Genomic DNA, 12,651 nt, shown 5'->3' with positions numbered 1-12,651 from the left:
CACCTGTCACCCCTAGGTTTTCGAATACTGGCCAAGGCTCTTGCCGTCCCCATAGTGCCTTTTTTTAGTCAAGGCTCAAAGGACAAACCAACCACCGTAAACAACACATGTAACCAAAAACTAAGGGTAATGCTACTCAACGCCAGAAGTCTCAACCTCAAAATGCACACACTCGAGACTCTCCTCAGCATGGAGGAAATCGATGTTTGTGCAGTGATGGAAACCTGGTTCAAGGCTCAAGAGAGCACCTCAGCACTGCCCGGTTACAATTCATATCATACCTTCCGGCCTCAATTACCGGATCGCAGTACAAAGGGCGGAGGTGTATCCATATTCATCAAGGATACCCATATCTCCAGGTTAGTAGCGCAGCATGATGCCCCAGAGATCATCCATGCGCAACTATCAGCAGGCAAAACCACATTTCAAGTCGTAGCTGGTTATAGATCGCCCACCATGTCCCAAGATGCTCGCTCTGCATTCCTTGAGACATTGGAAAATATAAAGGTCCTACCCAACACCATAATCTTGGGTGATTTCAACTACCCTGGTATAGACTGGGCGAACTACCAGTGTTCCAACTCCTATGCTCAGTGACTCATAGAATTTATAAATTTAAATGCCCCTTGAACAACTAGTATGTTCCCCCACTAGAGGGGACAGCATATTGGATCTAATCAACACAAATATGGGCGCCCATTGTAACACACCCGTTATCCCACCTTCCTTGGTCAGATCCGACCACAAACTGATATCCCTGGACATCCTCACTTCTCCACCTTCCCCAGTCAAAGAAACCATAGTCAAAAACCTTTCCAAAGCAAACTTCAAACTACTTGCATCCAAAGTGGAAAGCTTCACTGTTCCCTTGCAGAAGGATAATGATATCCAGGATGCGGAATCCTACACCAAGGCACTCTGTATGCATCTTCAGGATTGCATGGACCGTGCTATCCCAAATAAAACCAAGACTCCTTCCTCAAGCAAGAAAAAACCAGTCTGGTGGACCCTGGCCATAAGCAAATTTTACAATAAAAGGAGGAGACTTATACAAAAAAAAAAGGCCAAATCTCAAGTTGAAAAATCATCCCTGATCAGCATTAGTAAGACATTGAGGGCCCTCATCAAGTCAACTAAAGCTAATTTTGAAAAGAAAGTTGCCAAGGATGCCAAGGATAACCATAAGGCCTTGTATGGCTACGTCAAAAACCTAAATGGCAACGCTCAGGTGTGTTCTGAGCTAGTACAAAATGGAACAAAATACACTGACCCTTCTGACATTGCCAACATCTTGGCTGACAGGTTCAGTGCAAATTCCCCCCCCCACCACCACCACCTACAGGGCCTATTACCATTCTAGGGGATTGTGCAAGTCCAATTACTGATACGTTGGTTAACAAGGCTCTATCTAAAGCTAAAAACACTGCTTCCATGGGACCAGATGGTGTCCCAGGCTGTGTCGTACACGAGCTCCAAAAGGAATTAATCCCGTATCTTAATATATACCCTGTTCAGTCTCAGCCTCTCCACAGGACATGTGCCCATAGAATGGCGCACGGCAGTGGTGGCCCCACTACACAAGGGTGGGGCCACAACTGATCCTGGGAACTACCGACCAATAAAGCCTGACCAGTCTGATCTGTAATCATTATGGAACTCATAAATGGAGAGATTGGGAACCTCCAGTCACTGGACCCCACATAGTTCGGCTTCGTCAAGGGCAGATCATGCCTCCTGAACCTGGTGGATTTCTTTGAGACAGTTACTCAGGCTATAGATAAGGGAAAGGAGGTACACACGGCTTACCTTGACCTTGCTAAAGCATTTGACACCATTCCCACCATTATTGATAAGCTCATCAGCCTGGGCAATAAACCCTTACGTCACAAAATGGATCACAAACTGGCTCTCAGATCCCATGAAGTAAGAGTAGCGGGATCTATGTCCGAATCCAGACCAGTAATGAGTGGTGTGCCTCAGGACTCTGTCCTGGGGCCCCTCCTGTTTGGCATGTACTTCTCAGAAGTACAGGCAAGCACGGAAGGGCTGTGGCTAAGTTTGCAGATGACTGCAAACTGGGTGCTATAATAGAGTCTCCGGCCGACATGGAGATCCTCCAGAAGGGCCAAAATGAGACTGATGCATGGTGTCAAAGCCATGGTCTCAAGCTAAATGCAAAAAAATGCGTAGTAATCCCCTTTGGAAAAAACAGAGTACCCGCAAACTACAACATAGGAGGTAATCCCCTGAAATCTGAAGAAGAAATGTAAGGGATCTAGGGACCCCAGTAGATAGTCAGCTTTCCTTTGAAAACCATGTTGCCAAAGTGGTTAGAAAATCCTTCTTTGTGACGCATCTGATCACGAAAGGGTTCGCATCAAGATCTAAGGATGTAATGGTGCCCCTCTACTCTTCTCTCATCAGACCTATTATTGAGTACAATGCGTCAATTGGAATGTACCTGGCTAGACATCTCCAGCAGCTGGAGATACCACAAAGGTACCTAACCAAGAGGATTACTGGCCTCAAACAGTTGCCCTATGCAGCATGATTGAAAAAGCTAAGACTGTTCTCTGTTGCATACCACTTTCTTAGAGGCGGTCTCTGTCTAACGTACAGAGCCATGTCCAACCCAGAATTGTTGAACATGCTCCATCTTTGCAAAACCAAATCTACTTGAGCTACACGCTCTATTGATATAAACCTCAACACAACAATGAATAGAACATGCTGGATGGTTAGATTCCCTTCGCAGAGACTTCCCTTACTATGGAACAGGGTCCCGATCTACATAAGACAGAGCCCCTCACTATTCCTCTTCAAGAGGAACCTTGATGAGTGGATGGGTAACAGAAAGTTCAGACCGGGGATCACACCAACAGCACTACTAGATAGAGGCCAAGGGTACTAGCTGCTAGTACAAGGGTCTAGGGAACTACTAAAGGGGCGGTGAATACCGCACAACATGGCTGGGCTAATATATGCCTTCGGGCAGATAGCCCAGTACCAACCTATGAACCTATGTCCTGCAGAATGCCAGGAAACCCAATACTAGACCTATCCAAGTGGAAAAGGTTTTCCTTATGGTGTCACAAAAGACAGCTGGACCCGCTGGAAGGCGACATCCCTCTAATCCTGTCTTACTTGTGTGAAGTACTGCAGACAGGACTGGCCTACTCTTCTATAAAAGCACACCTGTCTGCTATCTCTTCCCATCTTCCCCTGGATCCACCCTTAGCATCCAGATTACCTTCAAAGCTCTTCCTCAAAGGGGTCCTTCATCTTAGACCCACCCCAGGAAACCGACCCTTCTTCCATGGGCTCTCAACTGTGTACTGGAAAAGTTTACCCTGGCTCCGTTTCGCGCCAGCCACCAAAGCCTCCTTAAAGTTCTGCACCTGGAAAATTGTCTAATTGGTAGCCCTTACCTCAGCCATGAGGGTCTCAGAGCTATAAGCTCTGATGGCTGACCCACCATTCCTCCTCTTCCATCTGGACAGGGTCTCCCTCAGGACTTATCCCCTCCTTCACGCTCATGGTGGTGAACAACATATCCTTTCACCAGTCCTTCCACCTCCCGACCTTATTTCCTAACCCACAGGGGGATAGTGAGAGCTCTCCATGCCCTAGATGTTCAGACAGCTGAGGTTTTATCTCCTTAAAACCAAGTCTATTAGGAAATCTGGCCAGCTGTCTCCTTCCACCCCAGGGCTCTGGGGAAAAGGTGGCCAAACAGACCATTTTAGCCAGGATCTTCAAGGCTATTACCTTTTGCTACCGGTGCTATGGTAAAGCATTGCAGGGATCTATTAAAGCCCACTCCACAAGAGCTGTGGCCTTTTCAGGAGCCTTCTTTAAGGGACTAGACATTAACTCTATCCTTGAAGCTGCTATTTTGTCCTCAGTACACACTTTCACCAAAAACTAAAAGCTGGACCAAATCTCTGGGGTCAAAGCAGGATTTGCCAAGGCTGTCCTCCATGGATTCCTGGAGAGCTCTACCAGACCACCACCCCATTCTTAGTTAGTTGAGGCACTCGCCCATATGTGGAATACTGCAACATAGAAATGGAAGGACATAGAAAAGTTGTGTAAAATCTTGCCATAACCATCGATGTCCTTCTTTTCCATGTTGCAGTATTCCTTCCCTCCCCTCCTTCCCCTTATGTCAGATTTTACTTCTTCGCCAGGTGGTACTGGACATGCTATGCCCTTTTAGGACTGGCTCAGTCTGGGGCTTCTGTTCTGAGGGCTGGTGCACGCTAACGTCACTTTTATGGCCCACGTTCCTGTCAGCCGTGTCAGATGTTTGACGCACCAGGAGGGACTGAAAAACTTTGGAATACTGGCCGGACGCATGCAAAAGAAGGGGGGTAAACCCATATAGGTTCATAGGTTGGTACTGGGCTATCTGCCCGAAGGCATATATTAGCCCAGCCACGTTGTGCGGTATTCACCGCCCCTTTAGTAGTTCCCTAGACCCTTGTACTAGCAACTAGTACCCTTGGCCCCTATGTGGAATATGTGGAGTACTGCAACATGGAAGAGAGGGATATCTATGGTTATGGTAAGATTTTGCACAACTTTTCTTTCCCAGACTGGCCCTTTCAGTGCTCCTGAAGTGCTGCCCAACTGTCCATCTCTAGAGGCAGTCTGGGGTCAATTGTCCTTGCACCCAGTTGCTTTGGCAAGTATAACACAAGATGACCTATTCACATGTTGCAGTTTTCTATATATATGGGTTTTCTCCTCTTGCTACCTGAACGTCCGGCCAGTATACAAAAGATTTCAGTCACTATGGTGTGTGGGACGTCTGATGTGGCCAGCAGAGTGTGGGAAATAAAAGTGAAGTCTGTGCACACCAGGCTTCAGAACTTCTCTGCCGCCATTCGTAAATAAGGTGTTCCTGCCTTCTCAGCTGTCGGATTTTCGAGAACTCCCATAAGTATCCCGTTGGGGAACATTCTTTTCAGTCACTGTTTTCAAATATTTGTTCATGTCATCCAGAAATGACAAGTGTAAGTGCGGCTCTCAAATACCACACAGATGCCCACGGTCTTTGCCTGTTTTGCTTAGGACAGACCTTGTCATCATGCAATTTACCTATCTGCCAGGCTTTTGTTCCCAAAACCATACATAGCCAACTCCACATGCTCAACTTGTATTAGAGAACCAACGTCTTAAACAGTTGGCACTGGGTATGGAGTGTTCTGGCTTGCCTGCTGAACTGCCAGAAATAGGCAAGACCGTAAGGCTTGGTACTGTTGCTGTGCCTTCACCGTCTGACACTCAGCTTGTGGCCGTCGGCCTGGTTTGAACGTTCAGGATGTGCTGCCCCGGATATAGCGGGTACCTCTTTGGAAGCTGCAGAATCCTGCGTGGAAGGCACGTCCACGGAGGCTTTCCGGACATCGGTGTCAGATGCCAAAGGGGAACCAGGGCTCTAGGCAGCCCATTCGGATCCCTCCATTCCTTTGCAGTCGTCTGACCCCAGGCTTTCCTCTGTTCAGATGCCCGCTAAGCTTTCTCTCAAAAAGGAGGAGAAGAGGAATCATGTATCCCCTGCCACAGAAAGTTAACCAGATTGGCAGGCTTTCTCTCAATGCCTGTTTAATGCTTTTATGGCCCTGTGGCCTACTGCACTTGGGGCTTCCACATTCCCTCCTCCAGTTCTGAGTCTTAAGCCTCAGGCCTCAGAACCCTGTCAAGTGGAAGGAGTACTCTGATTCTTCATCTGAAGAATCTCTCTCCTACACCTCTCAACTCCCTTACCCCCCTTGGATATGGTTCCCCAGAGGGAAGAATCTGGTGATGCAGATTCCCTAGCAGAAGATCTGATCTTTGGGTAAATTATAGCAAAAATGAAGGAACATTGGGACTCATCTGAGATGACAGAGGTACAAAAAAAAGTATGACTGTATCCAGATGGACTCCCCAGCCCCTACTGCTGTTCCTCCCATTTTTCAGCTTTTCTGGATGCTTTTTCTGTAGCATCATTGAACCCAGACTCCCAACCCCCAGCTCCATGCAGACCTGATGGGTTTTATAAAGTCCCTGAGAGAGCAAAATTTCTAGTGAAATGCCCACCTGCAGACCCAAAACCCATTTCTGTCTCCACTGACGAGGCCTTAAAACTACTGCCCTCTACTACCCTCCCCCTTGCTGACAGGGACTGCAAAACCATGGAGCATGTGGGGAAGACGTTGTACACATCTGCATCTCTGGCTTTTAGAGCAATCAATTACCAGACACACGTCTAAATATGCTTTATCCCTTTTGGAAAATTTTCCAAACAACTGTGACCTCCTCGACTCAATAGCCAAAGCTCAACTGTCCTCCCTCGTTTCCCTGACTTCTCAGGTTACCAGGCACTCTATCAGGTGCAGCTGTGATGCTGCTGAGGCCTCAGCCCGGTCAGCAGCATCAGCATCTGCCCTAAGAAGGTATTCCTGGTTACACCTTTAGCCCCTACTGGATGATTTTAAGAACTAACATGGTAGATGCTCCTTTGGACAACTCAGCCCTATTTGGAGCAAAGGTGGCAGACTTGTTCAAGTCCTTACAACTAGAGGAAAAAGTTGCAAGATTTAAGTCCTATATCTGTGTCCCTAATTCCAAAGTTTCAAAGGAATTATCCTTCAAAAACTGAGTTCATCAGAAGGCACTCAGGACCTGCTCCCTCTTTTAGATGTAGGAAAACCACCAGTCAGCAATCCACTCCTAGGGTCGCACCGTCTACCAGCCAAGAGGATGCCCTTTCAAGACAGGGCAGGTAGTGTGCAACTACCTGCCAACCATGAACCCCCCCCCCACCCCCTCCCTCTGTCCCTCTCTCCTTGCGTCTCTCTCACTGTCTAAGTGTGGAGACTCATCACTTCAGGCAAGTGGGTTCTTTCAGTAATAGAACACTGGTACTTCAGGCAAGTGGGTTCTTTCAGTAATAGAACACTGGTACTTCATGACTTGGATCATTCCACCAAAGCGAACGTGAATTCCCCAACCCCCAAAAGAACAACTTCCCTTCTTAAAACCAGTGCTAGACAGCCTTATGGCTCAAGGCACCATCCAGCAGGTCCCACAGTCTGCTTTGAGAAAAGGCTTTTACTCCAAAAATTTTTAGGCCAATTCTAGACCTCTCATATCTGAACCCCTCTTCCTTCACGTACCCACTTTCAGGATCCTTACATTGCCAACTCTCCCCGCTTCTTCCTCAAGAGTTCATGGCCACTTTGGACATCAAGGATGCCTATCTCCACATCCCCATAAGGCCCAGCTTCTGGAGGTACCTGAGGTTCTCAGTGGCCTCCTCTCACTTTCAATTCTCTGCCTTGCCCTATGGGCTTTCCACTGTACCCAGAGTCTTCACCAAATGTTTGGCACCAGTGATTGCCTTCTGCAGGACACAAGGGATCCAAATATTCCCATACTTGGATGACCTGCTCATTCAGGCAGACTTCAAACAGTCCCTCCTGCTAGATTTACATAAAACCATTGCACTTCTACAGTCCCTATGTTTTCAGATCAGTTACTCAAAATGTCAACTGGAACCTACAAAAGACAGTCTTTCTGGGGTGCAGGATTCAGACAGACATGAAAGCCTACCTTCCTCCCCAAAAGGTGGAAAGCCTGACACATTATCTGCTTTTGGTTCTTCACACCAAAGAAATGACTGCAAGGCAGTACCTCAGGCTCCTGGGCTACATGGCTTCCATTACACCTATGCTGCCTTTAGCAAGACTTCACATGAGGAAACTGCAATGGTACCTCAGGTCTGTTTGGATGCAGCATTCCCACCCCTACAGTACAGGGTGCCCCTCCTGCCCTTGTCTCAAGCAGGAGATACATTGGTGGCTGAATCAGGTGAAGCTCAACCTGGGTCTTCCAGTCCAGCCCTCTCAAACCAAAACAGATTATGTACACAGACTCCTCAGATCTTTGTTGGGGAGTGACTCTGGGGCACCTAAAAGTGCAGTGAGTGTGACCAGCACCACACAGGAAAGAGCACATCAATGTGAGAGAAAAGAGGGCAGTACTACCGGCCCTACGGACCTTTCAACCCAGATGTCAACAAGGACCCCTGAAGCTTTTTACAGACTACCACGGTGCTGTGTTATCTCAACAAGCAAGTGGGAACCAAATCTTTCTTTCTTTGCAGGCTAGCTGTCCTGGTATGGGAACTGGCATCCAGTCAGGGGGTTACTCTACAGGCGGTATGCATACCTTTCCAACAGAATTCTCAGGCAGATTCCCTCAGCAGGTCCATGACTATGGCCCGTGAATGGATGCTACACAGGGATGTCTTCTTCGACCTGGTCCACGGATGGGATACACCTCCAAACAGACCTGTTTACATACACCATCAACAGGCAACTTCTCTCCTGCAATAGACTGCCAGAACTACTGGCAATGGCAACAGATGCCTTTTCAATTTAATGGAAGGGGATTATTCTCTTCATTCTCCCCCATTCCCTCTTGTTCAGAAGGTCCTGCTGAAGACCCAGCAGGACAGACCAAAAATCTTGCTGGTGACTCCCTATTGGCAAAGACTGCATTGGTTCCCCCTCCTGCAATTATCCAAGGGCAGTCACCACAAGTTACCTCTTAGAGTGGATCTTTTCACACAGGACAAGGGAACTCAAATCCACACACACTGGCAATCTCTTCACCTCACTCTGTGGATGATAGGATTCTGATCCCTTTCAGATACCTTTACAAAGAGGACGTGCTCACTGTCCTGCAGGATGCCAGGAAACCCAATCCCAGGAGATCTTGTGTAGCCAAGTGGAAAAGATTCTCAATATGGTGTCTTAAAAGGCAGTTGGACCTGTTGCAAAGCGAAACTCTAATAGTACTGTCTTACCGTTGTGAACTTTTGCAGACAGGGTTAGCATTCTCATCCATTAAGACCCATTTTCTGCATGCCTCCGTTTGGACCCCCCCCCCCCTTAGCTTCCAGATTGCCTGCAAGGCTGTTTCTTAAGGGGGTACTTCATCTCAGGCCACCAAGGAAGCCCATTCCTCCTCCATGGGACCTGAGTTATGTTTTAGGGAAGTTCGCACTTCCCCCATTCGAGACGGCATCCAAAGCTTCCCTAAAACACTACACACGGAAGACTGTTCTGCTAGTGGCCTTCACCTCAGCTAGAAGAGTTTTGAGTTGCAAGGCCTCATGGCTATTCCACCCTTTCTCATACTCTGCAGAGATAGGGTAACCCTTAGAACCACCCTATCCTTCTTAGAACCAACTCATCCTTCATGCCTAAGGTGGTCAGTGACCCCCCCCCCCTTTAAACCAAGCCATCCATCTACTCACTTTCTTTCCCAACCCACGGGGGACAGTGAAGAGAGTGCTACATTCCCTGGATGTGTACAGACAGCTCAGATTCTATCTGCACAAAACCAGGTCCATCAGACAGGCTGACCAACTGTTTCTCTTTCCATTCCAGGGCTCTAGGAAAAGCAGTATCTAAGCAAACCATTTCAACCTGGATTTCCAGAGCTGTTACCTTTTGCTGCACACTATGGGAAACCCTTGCAAGGCCGTGTTGAAGCGCATTCCACCAGGGCAGTGTCCTCTTCTGGGGCCTTCTTCAAAGGCTTGGGCACATCCACTGTCCTTGAAGCAGCCACTTGATGATCTGTGCACACCTACCAGATTTCTAGGTCCAGGGCTGGATTTTCCAGGGATATCCTACATGGATTCCTGGAGAATTCCATTAGGCCACCTCCCTCTTTTTCACAGTGAGCTTTGGCACTCACCCATATGTAGAGAATACGGCAACGTGAATAGAAGGATGTAGAAAAGTTGTGTAAAATCTTACCATAATCATAAATGTTCTTTTCCATGTTGCAGTGTTCCTTCCCATCCACCTATCCCTCCTGTTACATAGCAGCTCCCTTTTTGGATGTCACAGGACTAGCATTACCCTTTAGGACTGGCTCTGACTGGGGCGCTCAGTTCTGAGGACTGGTGCATGCAGATGTCACTTTTATGGCCCACTCTCTGCAGGCCACGTCAGACGTCCCACACATCATACAGTGACTGAAATCTTTTGTATACTGACTGGACGTTCGGGTAACAGTAGGAGAAAACCCCATATGTACAGAATACTACAACATGGAAGAGAAAGACATCTATGATTTTAGTAAGATTTTATACAACCTTTCTTTGTATAACTATAATTAATCAAATGGTTGATATTAGAAAAACTCAGTTGCATCTACCTATATACCCAGGTCCTTAAGTGAATCTGCAGTTTACTTTGTGCTGTCTTAAGTAATTCACCTTTCAGTTTTATGGTGTGGTGCTTGAGCCTGTCTTCTAGCCCAGCCAATGCAAGAGAAGTCTGAAGATGGCATCGACCCACTGGCCTCAGACTGCTAACTTCATTGTGAATGAGAGGAAAGGCCCCTGAGACCACAAGGGGAAGGGTACAACTCTGTCTGGCTCACCTACAGGATAATTTCTGGAAGGATGTCCCAGAGAGGAGGAAAAGTGAATGTGTCCCAGTATCTGTTCTTGAAACTTCCTGGCATAACTTCATGTCTTCAGCTAAGCTGGAAGATTAAACAAAACCATGACATTCGAGGAAAACCTTTTTTGGCATGTGGAAGTATGGAGAGTAGTTTTACTTTCTAGCTTGTGTTTTCTTGTAGCTCGTTGCCCCATTCCTCATTTTAAAATAAATGAAACGAGGCCAGATCTGCAGCACTTGGTGTGTACTGTAGTTCACAGTTGCTGTTTTGTCTGGAAGAAACAAAGTTAAGGAAAATATCATTTTCAGTTTCATTCTTTGGTTACGTGCAGGCTTCTTGATCTTTTAGAAGAATTGTGTATTCAGTAAGTTTAAAACAGTGTTGCATATCCGGAAGGCAAGATTACTTGAGGGAAAAATCACAAGGCAGATGCAATAATGGTTTACTGTGTGACCTTCTGTTCCTAGCATTCAGAGCAGTTGTCATGACTGGAAAGCCCTGTATTTTGAAACTTTTTTTTTTTTTTATAGCAGCCATCCTCAGGACGTCAGATTGGACAAGGTAGACACATGGCAGTTTCTTCCAAGCTTGTGGGATCCGACGATGACGAAGCGTGGAAGCAGCGCCGGAAACAGCAGTCTGAGATTTCTGCAGCCATTGAAAGGGCCCGCAAGCGACGTGAAGAGGAAGAACGACGCATGGAGGAACAAAGAAAGGCAGCATGTGCAGAGAAACTAAAACGGCTGAATGAAAAATTTGGATCAGTGGAAAAACCTTTTGTGGAGGAACCTGTTAAACAGAAAGAAGAGAAGCTAGAGCCAGAGGTTAATGAACCCGAAGAAAGCCAGAGGGAAACAGAAGTCATCCCAAAAGAACAAGAACCACCTGAATTGGGTATGCTTTGAGTACGAATTTTGTGTAGATTTTTTTGTAGATAGTGAATAGTAAATGAGAGAACATTTGGAGGTGGCAGTGTTGCAGTAAATCTCAGCTGTCTACATTTAACCACCATCTTCTTTCTGCTGCTCATCTGTTTTCATTTCTTCCTGTCCACTACATCTTGCTGTCTCTCATCAACCACCTGTATGTCCTCTCTCACCACATCCATAAACCTTATCTTAGGCCTTCCTCTTACCTGGTAGCTCCATCCTTAACATCTCTCCTCAGCACATGCCCAAACCAATGTAGTCTTGCCTCTGTGGCTTTGTCTCCAAATCATCCAGCCTGCGCTTACCCTTTAATGTAGTCATTTCTAATCCTGTCCATCCTCATCCCCCCAGTGCAAATCTTAATATCTTTAACTCTGCCACCTCCAGCTCTGACTCCTGTTTTGTTGTTTATGCCACCATCTGCAACCCTTGTAACATAGCTGGTCTCACTACCATCTTGTTAGACCTTCCCTTTCACTCTTACTGGTACCAGTCTGTCATAAATCACTCCACACTCTTCTCCATCCATTTCACTCTCCCTGCACTCTTTTCACCTCTCTTCTACACTCACTATTACTCTGAATTGTTTTGCCAAAATTTTTTTTATGCATTGCACACCCAACTTGCGGAGCATATGCACTAACCACATTCATCATCATACCATCAATTTCCAGTTTGCTAAACATCATTCTGACACACTGTTCACCTCCAAAACACTCTTCAGGATAACCCCTAACCCATTTCTCCTCCCATCCACACCAAGGTAGAACAATTTGAAACTGCCTCTGATGGACTAGGCCCTTACTCCCCTTCCATCTGATCTCTTGCGCACACAATATGTCACCCTACCTTCTCTCCATCATATCACCTAGTCCTCTCCCTTTACCAGTCGTGCTGCCAACATTGAGTTCCTACCCTCACTTCTACACACATAATCTTCCTTCTCTTTGCCTGCCTCTGGGCATGCCTCCCCTCTCTTCTTCTCCTTCAGCCAGCAGTAGCCCAATTTCCACCAACACCCTTTTGGCTAACAGTACTGGATGTGGTTGTTGCTAACCCGGGCCTCAACCGATTCAGTATGAAAATCTGTATTGTCCACTTATTTGATCTGGCAAAAATTTTACACTGGATGCCCTTCCTGATGTAACCTCCTCATTTATCCAGGCTTGGGACTGGCACATTGAAATGCACTGGCTTGTGCATCCCCCAGTGGCTGGGTTACCATGCCATACTGAATAGTATTTTA

General features: G+C 46.8%; 1 protein-coding gene across 1 annotated transcript in view; it reads left to right on the top strand.

Annotated features, from left to right (window-relative positions):
* The window catches only part of PRRC2C (proline rich coiled-coil 2C), a 2,776,386-nt gene that overhangs the window by 1,117,272 nt on the left and 1,646,463 nt on the right, over positions 1-12,651 (top strand). Inside the window, exon 10 of the mRNA XM_044086759.1 lies at positions 11,007-11,370. Within this exon, the coding sequence (XP_043942694.1) occupies positions 11,007-11,370 (364 nt within the window). The remainder of the gene's footprint in view (positions 1-11,006; positions 11,371-12,651) is intronic.

Source organism: Protopterus annectens, chromosome 10.part0 (genome assembly GCF_019279795.1).
Source record: "Protopterus annectens isolate FY-2018-M chromosome 10.part0, PAN1.0, whole genome shotgun sequence".
Classification (NCBI taxonomy): domain Eukaryota; kingdom Metazoa; phylum Chordata; order Ceratodontiformes; family Protopteridae; genus Protopterus; species Protopterus annectens.
Note: the sequence above shows the minus strand (reverse complement) of the source record. Positions and strands in the feature narration are given on the sequence as shown.